The 13,285-nt window shown below is 29.0% G+C and overlaps 2 protein-coding genes across 2 annotated transcripts; both read left to right on the forward strand.

The window, feature by feature from the left end:
* Positions 1 to 7,859: 7,859 nt before the first annotated feature.
* On the forward strand, positions 7,860 to 11,337 carry LOC116010220. The gene is made up of 6 exons (XM_031249531.1): positions 7,860 to 8,990; positions 9,449 to 9,912; positions 9,985 to 10,287; positions 10,387 to 10,474; positions 10,564 to 10,882; positions 11,192 to 11,337. Exons 1-6 carry the CDS (start codon positions 7,860 to 7,862, stop codon positions 11,335 to 11,337), a joined length of 2,451 nt encoding a protein of 816 aa, XP_031105391.1.
* LOC116019630 lies at positions 11,208 to 12,481 on the forward strand. Its single transcript, XM_031259908.1, has 4 exons — positions 11,208 to 11,354; positions 11,439 to 11,651; positions 11,750 to 11,894; positions 12,180 to 12,481. The coding sequence occupies exons 2-4, from the start codon at positions 11,447 to 11,449 to the stop codon at positions 12,193 to 12,195; spliced, it is 366 nt and encodes a 121-aa protein (XP_031115768.1). The 5' UTR covers positions 11,208 to 11,354; positions 11,439 to 11,446; the 3' UTR covers positions 12,196 to 12,481.
* Positions 12,482 to 13,285: the final 804 nt, after the last annotated feature.

Below are 13,285 nucleotides of genomic sequence, written 5' to 3' on the forward strand. Positions count from 1 at the left end.
GATTAAATAATTTGACCGCCATTTTTTCTACCCATTTTAAGCTTAACTCTCTTTGGCTCTTATTAGTATAGTGTGTGTGTGTATATATATATATATATATATATATATATATATANTTATTGTACTTTTAATATTATTTTATTGTTTTAATTGTTTTAATTTACAATATTTTGGGCGGGAAATAGGATTTTGTTTTTATATAAAATATATATATATATATATATATATATATATATATTATAACAATGTACTAATCCTAATGCATAACAATATTTTAATGTTATAGGATTTCGTGTTTTAATATTATTGTACTTTTAATATTATTTTATTGTTTTAATTGTTTTAATGTACAATATTTTGGGCGGGAAATAGGATTTCGTTTTCGAGGATTTTGTTTATATATATATATATATATATATATACTAGTTTTATACGCGCATTGCGCGTATGGGTTAATGCCCAATGTTTATATTTAAATAAATATTTGAAAGTATAACAATGCAAGATTATATAGGAGAAGTTTACACATGGGTAATTGAATGTCGAATTTTTTTATTTAAGTATCTAACTCAAAGTATATGAATCCAAAATAATATAGAAAATTCATATAATTATTACTAAAATAAATGTTTGCAACCTTGTAAAATCAATAGTCTAAATATTTGGTCTAAAATAATAGTCTAAATAAATACTACTTTCATTTGAATTTTTCTAAGTGTTCTTAATTCTCTTTTGAGTAACATTGTCATTGTTTTCATCTTTACTATTTGTTTTCTTTATTTGTGTTGGTAGTGTGTTATTTGCAATTCGGTTATTATTGGTAGCATAGATGACAACGTCATGCAATGAGATTATGATATAGGAGCTATGGACTTTCCTTTAGGTGTTCTGCTTGGGGTTCATTTGATTCAACCATTATTGTTGAATGAGTTATTGCGGATAAAGAAATTCCTAGTTTAAGAAAAAAAGATTAAATAAATTAATAAAAATTTGAAAATTTAAAATATTATATATTCCAAAGATATTAAAAGGTAGTTTCTCACTTCAATTTGCTGGGTAATGGGTTATTTGAGTACTTTCATTGTCAACAAATCCCCCAAGTAGTTAATATGATTGGTTTCAAACTATTCTTTTTTATTTTTTTTCATGGTATTAAAGAAATACATATGTATCATTTTTTGGTGTAACTACTAATTTATTTAATTCTATAAGAGTAAAATAGAGCGATTCCGCTTCAATTTGTTGGGTTATTATTTGAGTACTCTCTTTGTCAACCAATCCCCAAGTAGTTAATATAATTAGATTCAAATTATTTTAAAATTTATTTTTCATAGTATTAGTAAAATACTTGGTAAATAAACATTATTTTGTACTATAACTTTGATATTTAATTACAAGATATTGTAAAAATAAGATAATGGACAATGTAATGAATATCAATTGATAAATTTGAATGTAAATAATCTTTGCATGAGAGTAAATAAAGATAATATAATTAATGAAATTATTTCTCTTATTTAATTTAATTTTNATAATGGACAATGTAATGAATATCAATTGATAAATTTGAATGTAAAGAATCTTTGCATGAGAGAAAATAAAGATAATATAACTAATGAAATTATTTCTCTTATTTAATTTAATTTTTTGATAATGAATAATTTTTTCAAATAAAGGTATTGTAGACACATAATTCTAAATTAAAGAAATACATATTTATCATTTTTTTGTTGTAGCTACTAATTTATTTAATTTAATAAGAGTAAATAGAGTGAGAAACTTAATTATGTCAAATTTGATTGAGATGAGGTTCGAACCTAAGATCTTTCTTATAGAAATTAATGCGTAAGTTAAAAGTTAACGGAATATTAACGGAAAAGAGAATATTTAACGGAAAACTTAACGGATAATCATAAAAGTAAGGTTAAATAAGGTAATCTCTATTAATAATATTAATCTGAATTATCTTAACCATCTATTTGATTAAATAATTCATCTGAACCATCTATTTGATTAAATAATTTGACCGCCATTTTTTCTACCCATTTTAAGCTTAACTCTCTTTGGCTCTTATTAGTATAGTGTGTGTGTGTATATATATATATATATATATATATATATATATATATATATATATATATATTATAACAATGTACTAATCTTAATGCATAACAATGTTTTGATTTTATAGGATTTCGTGTTTTAATATTATTGTACTTTTAATATTATTTTATTATTTTAATTGTTTTAATATACAATATTTTGGGTGGGAGATAGGATTTCGTTTTGGAGGATTTTGTTTATATATATATATATATATATATATATATATATATATATATATATAGATTATAATATCTCTCCCTATACTTATATTTGGGAGTGGCAAATTACCCCACCCCTACCAACCGTTGATTTGAAATAGTAGGGCTTAAATTTTTTGAGTTAAGATTTAGATTTTGTTTTTCAATTGCCATCAACTTTTAAATAAATTACAATTTTGCCATATAACTGTAGAGAATTCCATTACGTTGGGGCCGTTTGGCATATAATTCCAGACAATTTCATCACTAATTTTGCTAAAGTTTTTTTTTTTTTTTTTTTTTGCTAAATTTTGCTAATGTTTTCAAAAAAAATTTCTGTGTATGTATTATCATGTTGGGGATAAAACAAAGAAGAGGGGCCGGCACATGCATTATTCCCAGATTCCATTGTCTTCTCGACAGCAGTGAGAAGAAAAGAAAACCATTTTTCTTATCTTCATTCTATATTCCACATTTCGGCAGTGGAAGCAGTAAGTGAGAGAGAAAAACTAATTTTCTTCTTCTCTCTTGTTTCGACAGTAGGCAGCAGCTGAAGGAGCAACCATCCATTACCTTTCTTCTTCGTCTTTGGTGCTATTTTGCCGTGGTTTTGCACAAGCTTCTTCGTGTTATCTTCATCAAATATATTTTGAGGTGAACTTGTATTTATTCCAGACATATTTTTTTTTATCATGTTCGTGGTGGTCGAATATATTATTCCTTTAGCCTGTGTATATGAAAGAGTGTCTTTGGCTTAGAGTTAATGAATTTGATGACACAAAGAACAAAAACAACACATTTCTCAGCTTCCATGCGAGCGAGTGTTCTTTATTCTACCCAAAATTTGCAGATATAAACTATATAAGCACTTTGTTTTCAGGTTTGGGTGGGGCAAAAACTGTATAAAATCTGAGAGAAACAGAAGGACAAAAACTATTCTGCAGCAGCAATTCAGGCAACAACAAACAATGGCTGGAGGAGGTTAGATTCTATGTACTTCATATTTATTATTACAGTTAGTTTGAATGTGTATATGCATGAAATATGAATAAGCTTATTCTGCCATATTCATAATTTGCTATTTACAGTTTGTATGCATATATATATATATATATATTTGGACTTTATATGTGTGTACAAAATTGATTTGAATAAGCTTGTTCTTTTTTCTTTTTTTCTTTTTTTTGAAAACTGAATAAGCTTATTCTATTATACATATATTGTTGATTTACAGTATGTATACACATGTATATTTGGATTCCATATATGTATATATACATGTAAATTGCTCCAAAATATTTTTGGAATATGTTATAAATTATTTTCAAAATAAATTTATATATAAATCTACTGCCTTACTGCTTACTAGTATTTTCACCCGTGCGTTGCACGAAATGAATTTGTTATAATATTTTAAGAATATTTAGATAGATATACAATTATATAAATTATAACAATAATGAATACTCGGTATTATATAATGCAATTGATAAAATAAGTTGGATTGATTATATTTTTTGATGTTATCATTGCTTGAATTTGAGCAAATAATTGCTCAATACCTGTGTGATGCACAATAAAAAAAAATCAATTCATAACATTCAATTAACATATTATGCTTATAAATAAATTAGAAACACAGAATTTGTTGTCTACAAACATATAATATTTTAATTACATGTTCTTAATTTATTAACTACAGACACATAACGTAACAAATTATAAATTAATTTTCTATTAAGTAATTTTATTTTATTAGTATATAAATTGTGCAAACTTAGACAAATAAAAAATATTTTATCATAATTTATATTTAAATTTTGTGTATTCTAAAATATGTTATGAAATGTTTTAATATACTGTTTCATATTATTTGTTTGTTTTAATGTTATCCATTCATTAGATATTTTAAATAAAAAAAATACTTTTCTTTTATATTATATAACAATGGATGCTCCAATCATTCATATGAAATTCACATACATATTAAAATTTCTAGAAAATTCCCATACATATCTAATCTTTCAGCATTAATATGATGATGGATGCTAAGCATATAATAATGAATTTACCATAATAATTATTAAATTTTATATAGCAATAGCTTAAGTGGTAATTTGGACGTGAAGTTATTTTGTTTGTATTAGTAGTATAAATTATTATTATTATTATTATTATATTATCCTTCTATATTAGTATTCTATATAATAAAGTCAAATAAAAACATTACATTTTTCCGCTCATTGAAAGTGACGTCATTTTGGACGTCCACTTTAATCGTAAATTAAATCAGATTTGTTATTTACTTTGTAGTCACACTAATTGTATCTGTATTCGAATTAAATACTGGGTTTATACTTAATCATCTTTTGGGATTACCTACATTATTAGAAGTTGATACAAATTATAATTCAAAATATCTACACGGAAACCTATCTGATGCAAACGGTAGGAATTAAATATTACATATTAAATATTACATCAAATACAAATCTAAAAAAAAATCAAATAAATTTCAAACTGGAAACCACCCTTGCTATGCTCTTCCTGCCGTTTCAATATCCGATGCCAATTAATGGGTGAGTGTTTTTGGAACTCTACAGCCCTTCAAAATACTTCCATAAATTGTTAGACCTTTTTCAACCCTTTGCTATTAAGGGTGTGTTCGTGTAATTGTTTCTGCTTTGTATAACCTGAAAAATTTAAAATGTCTCCGATCCACTGTATATTTTATAAAAAGATATCTCTTCACAATCATACAAAAAAACTATTCGTTCAAAGTAGAAACTTCCATGTTAATGTTTTATCTATTTTTTGGTAGGGCACTTATGTCCATACAAGTATTCACAAAGACTATGTTGATCAATTTTGTAATCTGTTAAAGGAAGGTAAGGTGTATGTTATAAAAAACTTCATGCTGATTTCTAACTATTAGCTGTGTATGTATGTATGTGTTTAATTTCATGATTAAACTTGAGCGAAAAATAGTCAGAAATCACCAGGAAGTTTTTTATAGCATACACCTTAGCTTTAACATATTACAAAATTGATCAACATAGTCTTTGTGAATAATTCACTACAAGAAATCTTTCATTTCCCGACGAAAATTTTAGCGACGCTCTAGAAAATGTCGCTAAATATAATAATTTGCGACGTTATATTAAATAACGTCACTATATATTTTGGTAGAGACAATAAAATTTTTTTTTAATATTCGCTGACGAAATATAATTTTTTTGTCAGTAAAGATATAGAATCAATGACGTTTTATAATAAACGTCCCTAAATGTTTTATTTTAGAAATCAATTTTAATATAAAACGTCAGGAAAAGTGAAAATATTTTTGCGGGAAGCTTTTTATCATTTGGCGCCTTTAAGAAACAATCCTTTAGAAATAAAAAAAAATTGTCTAAATTCTTCCATCAGTACAATCCTACTTCACCTCTCTCCACTACCATAAGCAACAACAGTACAATCTTCATCCGTCATTTCCACTGCAACAAGACTTCTATCGTTTCCGTAGCGGCATCGCACATAGAAGGAAGAGAGGTAACACTCTAAGCCAGTGGTTCACTAATTTCTTCCACAATAGGCCTAAGGATCTCTGCTTTTTCCCTCCTCCATAGTCTCTGATCTCACTCACTATTTTTCTTTGTTTATAATTTCACTATTTTTTCCCTCNTGATCTCACTCACTATTTTTCTTTGTTTATAATTTCACTATTTTTTCCCTCATCTCATCTCTATCTTCTCTGCCTTCATCTCTGCAAAACCCCAGTGGAAGTCTTCCCAAGGACCTAAGCTTACAAGAGAAGATTCATGTCCAGGTAAATACAAACCCTAATAAACTAATTTCCACCCAAGAATCCATGAATAAACTCTATTTTTGGTATCATTTGGGTGATTTTTTGCTCTCATTAGTTAGAATGAGATAGCTTTCTCTGTAGTTTTTTTTTTTTTTTTTTTTTTTNTTTTTTTTTTTTTTTTTTTTTACTTTGTTGTGATTTGTTTTTTTATTATATATATTTAAATTTATTATGAATTATTTATATGTAGGTGAGGGGTTTAGAAATTTAAGATTTCCCTTGAATAGAGTATTGATATATCCTGCAGTTTTGGCTGCAGGATGTAGCATATTTGGGGGTGAGATTTGGCTTTTTGTAGGTAGTTTTGAGGTGAAGTTAGATGTTGATTTTGATGTGAGGTTAGGGGATGATGTTGCAAGGATTAGCTGTTGCAATTTTGGGGTGGCCGTAGGATGGCCGTAGGATACAACTTGCTGCAATCTGCTACAATCTTTGTAGATATGCATCAAGCTTAAGTGTGGATTGGTTGTTGGTTTTGATTGATAATGGATATTGAGGTGTTGTGTTTGGGTTTGATGTTGGGTTTTGATGATGGTTTCAGCTTATTACAGGAGAATGTTTTGATAGATCTGGTGTTAGTTTTGGCATATTTTACAGATGGCCTGAGGTGTAGCATTAGTTTGGTTGTTTATGTTGTGTGCTGGTTTGATTGTGAGGTTGGATGTGATTTACACTAGCTTAAAGATTTTTTGATGAATTGATGTTGAATATTGTTTGGCTCCCAATAGCAGTTCTAGTGCCTTGCAAGCAAATGAACTCTTCATTATCTAATATCCAGTACTTTAGTGAAACCTCACACAACATCTATCTAGATAACTTATATTTAAAAAATAATTAAGTAATACTTCCCAGGAATATGCATGCACACATAAATTATGATATGGTATTAAAAATTATTAATGTTATTAAATTTTATATACAAAAAAAAAGAGGAGATATGAGCTTTATTCATTCATATATATATATGTGTGTGTGTGTGTGTGTGTGTGTAGTTTTGTTATTTAATAATTATATTGATTTGATATGAAACAATTATGGATATAGCTATTTGCAATTAAAATAAGAAGTGATATTGAAAAAAGGTAATTAGTTAGTATTTGAATTCCTGAAGCAGATTTGAATTTAAATGAAGACAAAATATCTCAAAATGAAGACGACCTATTGTTTTTTTTTCATTTTTGTATCACTAATAGAAAGATTGCCATCGTACCAGAAACTTCATAAGCAGTTGCACCTTGAATATCAATTGAAGTCATTGCAGCAGTGAATCCAGTAAAGCATCTCCCATCAAGTAAGTAGTAATTTAAAATAATATTTAGTTATATAATATGATCTGTTCATTCTAATTGTTCATATTATGTGTTGTGTGTGTGTATATATATATATCTTAAAATCTTGAATCAATGTATGCAATGTTTTTTGCTAAAATCTTGAATCAATGTATGTAATGATTTTTTCATATGAAAAATTAGTTTATTTATATTATAAATAACAACTTATATGTTGTAATAGGTACTGTGTTTAATATGGATAAAGCATGGATGACACAGAATAAAAGGTCTAATGAATATATAGAAGGACTTAAGAACTTTATGTTATTTGTGGGAAATCACTTGGGACATGATTGTGAGATTAGGTGTCCATGTAAAAAATGTCTAAACACAACATCCTTAAATCAAAGTGTGGTATATATGCATTTGCGCCAAAATGGAATAGACACAGATTACACACAATGGATATTTCATGGTGAGTCACCGACTTTTCAAGAACAAAGTAATAATGGTTCTCAGGTTGAGTATGATGATTCTGATGATGATGAAAACTTAGATGGAGTCGATGAGTTCTTAAATGAATATGGAAATTTTGTCAACTTCAACTCACAGTTAAATCCCAATACTCATAGTGGTGAAATTGATCATTTTGAGAACATGTTGAGAGAAGCAAAACAAGAATTATATCCAGGTTGCACTAAATTCTCAAAATTATCATTAACTGTGAAGTTGCTTCATTTGAAAGTGTATAATAAATGGAGCAATAAATCATTTGACATGTTGCTTGAATTGTTAAAAGAATGCTTACCTGATGGCAATACACTTCCACATTCTCACTATGAGTCTAAGTCTATGCTTTGTAACTTGGGATTGGGATACACAAATATTCATGCATGCAAATATGATTGTGTGTTATTTTGGAAGGAATTAGAGACAAATGAATGTTGTCCTATATGTGGTACTTCTAGATGGAAAGTCAAGGGTAGTAAAGGAAAAAATATTCCTCATAAGATACTAAGGTACTTTCCTCTAAAACCTAGGCTTCAAAGACTGTTTATGTCAAAAAAAATTGCAAATGATATGAGGTGGCATAAGGAAAGACGAATTGATGATGATGAGTACTTACGTCATCCAGCTGATTTTAAGGCTTGGAAAGATTTTGATAAAGAGTTTCCCTGGTTTGCTAATGATGCAAGAAATGTTAGGCTTGGTTTAGCTTCTGATGGATTCAACCCATTTGGAAATATGAGTAATGCTTATAGTATGTGGCCAGTGATATTAATTCCATATAATTTACCACCATGGATGTGTATGAAAGAGTCATTTTTTATGCTAACTCTACTTATACCCAGGCCTAAAGCTCCTGGTAGAGACATTGATGTTTATTTGCAACCATTGATTGACGATCTTATAGAATTATGGGAAGGAGGTGTGACAACGTATGATTCTTATTCTTCAACAAATTTTCAATTGCATGCTTCTATTCTTTGGACTATAAATGATTTTCCTACTTATGGAAATCTGTCTAGATGGTCTACTAAAGGATATATGGTATGCCCAAATTGCAATGATGATGCATGTTCTCAAAGATTGAGAAGTAAGTTGGGATTAGTCGTCGTTTCTTGCCCACTAATCATGCATGGCGACGAAACAAAAAATTTAATGGGCATGTGGAGAGTCGAAGTGCACCTCTAGAATTATCTGGTGAAGAAGTGTTAAAGCAACTGGAAAGTTTCAGTGACACTCCATTTGGGAAGCATCCAAATAAAAGGAAAAGAAAAAGAAATCCTGAAGAGCTTAATTGGAGTAAGAAAAGTATTTTCTTCAAGCTTTCTTATTGGAGCAAGCTAAAATTGAGGCACAATCTTGATGTTATGCATATTGAGAAAAATATTTGTGATAATATCATTGGAACTTTGCTAAATATTGATGGTAAAAATAAGGACACAGTGAAAGCAAGACAAGATTTAGAGGATATGAATATTAGGAAATAATTGCATTTGGTTAAGAGAGCAGATGGATCATATGAGGTTCCACATCCATGTTACATGCTTACAAGAAATGAGAGATTGAAATTTGCCGAATTTTTGGAGTCTGTTAAGTTTCCAGATGGTTATGCTTCTAATATCTCCAGATGTGTGACAACTGATGGAAAACTAATAGGTTTAAAAAGTCATGATTGTCATGTGTTATTACAAAGAATATTACCTATTGGAGTACGTGGAATCTTGGGAAAAGAAGTTGCCACTGTGTTATATGAGTTAGGTGATTTCTTTAGGCAGTTGTGTTGTAAGACCTTAAAGTTAACAGATTTGGAGGCAATGCGTGATAATATTGTTATCATACTTTGTAAGTTGGAGATGATTTATCCACCAGCCTTCTTTGATGTCATGGTATATCTAGCAATTCACCTTCCACAAGAAGCTATCCTTGGTGGGCCTGTTCAATTTAGGTGGATGTTTATGATTGAAAGGTAATGTATATATAACATGTATCTTAATTATTTTCAACTTACATATTGTAATTAACTTCATGAATGTTATAGGTTCTTGGGCTCACTTAAACATTATGTGAGAAATAAAGCTCGTCCGGAAGGTTCAATTGCGGAAGGTTATGTTGCAAGTGAATGTTTAACATTTCTTTCTTTATACCTTGATGGAATAGAAACTCGTTTCAACAAGCCATATAGAAATAATGATGGGGAGGCAATACCTAGTGAGTTGTCAATTTTTTCACACAATGTTCGTCCATGTGGTGCTTGGAAATATGAAAAATTGTCTAGGGAAGAACTTGATAATATTCAATGGTTTGCATTGAGTAATTGTGATGAAGTTGGAAGATATATGAAGTATGCTTTGTGGATATAAATACATATAACTAAGTTGAAACTACAAAACTAGTTTCGTTATATTATATTCTAGTTTCTTACTATTTTCTTCATATGTAGAGAACACATTGATTTACTTGAGAAGGAAAGTTTACTTAATGTTAATCAGAGGCATAAAAAAGAATTCCCATTTTGGTTTAGAGAAAAGGTAAGTATATAAGAGTCACATTATTTAATTAGCAAACACTTAAACCATGTTGTATTCATAATTTTACTAATTTCTATTTAAAATGTTAGGTATCACAATTATATATTGAATCTGCAACTAAAGCCACAGATGCATTATACTCATTAGCTTGTGGGCCTCAAGTATGTTCCCGAAAGTATACGGCTTGCATTGTCAATGGAGTTAGATTCCATACAAAAGATCGAGATAGCCGTCACAAAACTCAAAATAGTGGAATTGTTGTGCAAGGAAATCATGGAGATGAACTGATTGATTTTTATGGAGTGCTAAATGAAGTAATTGAGTTGGAATACATAAAAGATCATCGTATTGTTCTTTTCAAGTGTGATTGGTTTGATATTGGAAAAAGGTCCTACATCCAACATGATGGTAGTTGCACTAGCATTAAAATTTCAAACTTTTGGTATAAAAATGATCCATATCTATTAGCATACCAAGCAAAACAAGTTTTTTACTTGAATGATCCAAAGTTAGGATCAAGCTGGCGAGTTGTCCAACAGTTTCAATATAGGCATATTTTTTAGGAAAATGAGATAGATAATGATGTGGTTTATCAAGATAATGGGATGGTAGTTGGTAATGATATGCTAATGGACATTTTTGATGATATTTCTACATCCCTGCATAGGGTAGGTGTTGAATAAAATATTGTACAAGCTACTATTGTGCAACCCACAGTGGTTGAAGCAGAAAGAAAGGGGGATGATTTTAGAATATCAGATGATGAAGATGAAACTCTTATTGAATATAATAGTACTGATGAAGATATGAGTGATGATTCATATGAGAGTGAAGATGATTTAGATGAAAGTGAAGATTCTTGAGTAATTTATATGTGAAAGTATACTTTAAAATGAATGATTTAGCATCATAAAAATAGCAAATCATTGTTTTATTAGCATAATTATTTATTTCCCCTTTTCAGGTTATGAAATGGCACCCGGTCAAGTGAAAAAGTGCACTAAATCTTCATCAACTATTGAAGGCACAAATGGAATCACAGTTACCACAAACAATGAAGTGATAAGGCCCACGAGCTCTATACCAACCTCAAATTGTGAGACAAACAATACCTTATCTACCAATCAAGTGAATCAAGCTATGCCCACTTCTATTTCAGCAAACACATCACGTGCAGGTTTCAATTTAAAAATTAAATGAATTTATAACATAGAAACAAGCATGTATCTCATGATAATATAAAAACTTATTTTTATTTTTTCAATTTTCTTTTAGAAGGTGGGACAACTTCAAAAAAGCGTTGTAGGGGACCTACAAGAGGAATTGGATTGGTAAAAAGAAATGAGGTTGCTGGAAAAAAATTACAAGTTGTCATTGATCGGGAACATGGACGGCCTTTATTTAAGATTTCTTTGTGGAGGTAATGTTTAGCATTTGAAGGTATAACCATAGTTCGAAACTTTATTTAAGATTTCTTTGTTATATCAATTTTGGTTTTGGGCAGTATACTACTAGAATGAAATATGATTACATGTTATAAGCAACTAAATAAAATATTAGCAAAGGAAGGTTATGTTAGAAATTAAATACAAGCACAAGAAAGTATAAAAGTTATGCAAATCAACTATCGGATTGAGTTGAATATATAGTTTTGAATCATTTATTATTCATGCTTAAAAAACATCTATATGTTTTTTAATGGCAGGGTATTGCATATCTAGACATCAAATTGGACCCGGCATCATATCGAACCTTCTACCCCAACATCAGGTCGGACCTTCTCCTCAAGACAAAGGACTTCTAAAGTGGCGACCTCAATAATTTGGATAAACATAAGAATTATTATCTATCTTTATGTGCATAAAATTGCATATATTCTCATGTTTAGTCTGTCCAACTTATTTAAGAACCATTTATATCACATTACATCCTTGTAATTCAATATTCTACTATGAAAAATATTGCACTATTTTGAAATGTTAATGATGCTAAAATATTTTATTTCAATTACATGAAATTGTTGTGTAAACCTTTTTACATACAACGATATGTAAATTGTCATCAATTAATAAAAAAAATTATAAATATCTCCAAATATAAAATTTAGTGATGAATATAAATACGAAAAAACGTCAGTAAATGTATTTTTATTGACAAATTGGTATTTCATCAGCAATTTTTTTTTATGGCAAAAATAATAATATACACAATCGTCAATAAATGTTATATTCTTGACGCATTTCAATATTCGTCGCCAATTAAATTTATTCATGACAAACATAATTTTATGGAAAACGTCAGTAAAGACACATTTTCTGACGAAATATTTTATTTCGTCACTAACTATTACTGACGTTTTTGTTAATCTTTCGTTTCAAAATGTATGTATTCCATGACATTATCAAGACCATGCAAAAACGTCGGCAATAGTAATATTTAGTGACGAAAACATAACTTCGTCAGTAATACCTTTCCATACGCCGCTAACCCGACGGTCCGGGTGACGTTTTTATTTCGTCGGTAAATACATTTGGTGACGCTTTTTTATTTTTTCTGACGTTTAAAAAATGTCACTAAATGTTAGAATTCTAGTAGTGATTGCATGAACATATGTGCCCTACCAAAAAATAGATAAAACATTAACATTGCAGTACCTACTTTGAGTTTAATTTGCAGGAAAGTAAATAATAGTTTACCTCAATATCGTGAAAGAGACATTCTTGACAGAAGATTTGTCTGTGCCTTAAGGTACAATATAGGTACGAATTAATCTTAAACGAATAGCTTTTTTGTATTATTGCAGGGAGATAA

The sequence above is a fragment of the Ipomoea triloba genome, chromosome 1, assembly GCF_003576645.1.
Source record: "Ipomoea triloba cultivar NCNSP0323 chromosome 1, ASM357664v1".
NCBI classification, from domain to species: domain Eukaryota; kingdom Viridiplantae; phylum Streptophyta; class Magnoliopsida; order Solanales; family Convolvulaceae; genus Ipomoea; species Ipomoea triloba.

Excerpts from the sequence above, each read along its gene's own strand:
- LOC116010220 (XM_031249531.1), top strand. The coding sequence starts at position 7,860 with ATGCATTTGCGCCAAAATGGAATAGACACAGATTACACACAATGGATA. Across the intron at positions 9,913-9,984 it reads TGGATGTTTATGATTGAAAG|GTTCTTGGGCTCACTTAAAC; the intron begins GTAATGTATATA and ends TGAATGTTATAG. Across the intron at positions 10,475-10,563 it reads CATTTTGGTTTAGAGAAAAG|GTATCACAATTATATATTGA; the intron begins GTAAGTATATAA and ends TTAAAATGTTAG.
- LOC116019630 (XM_031259908.1), top strand. The coding sequence starts at position 11,447 with ATGGCACCCGGTCAAGTGAAAAAGTGCACTAAATCTTCATCAACTATT. Across the intron at positions 11,652-11,749 it reads AGCAAACACATCACGTGCAG|AAGGTGGGACAACTTCAAAA; the intron begins GTTTCAATTTAA and ends ATTTTCTTTTAG.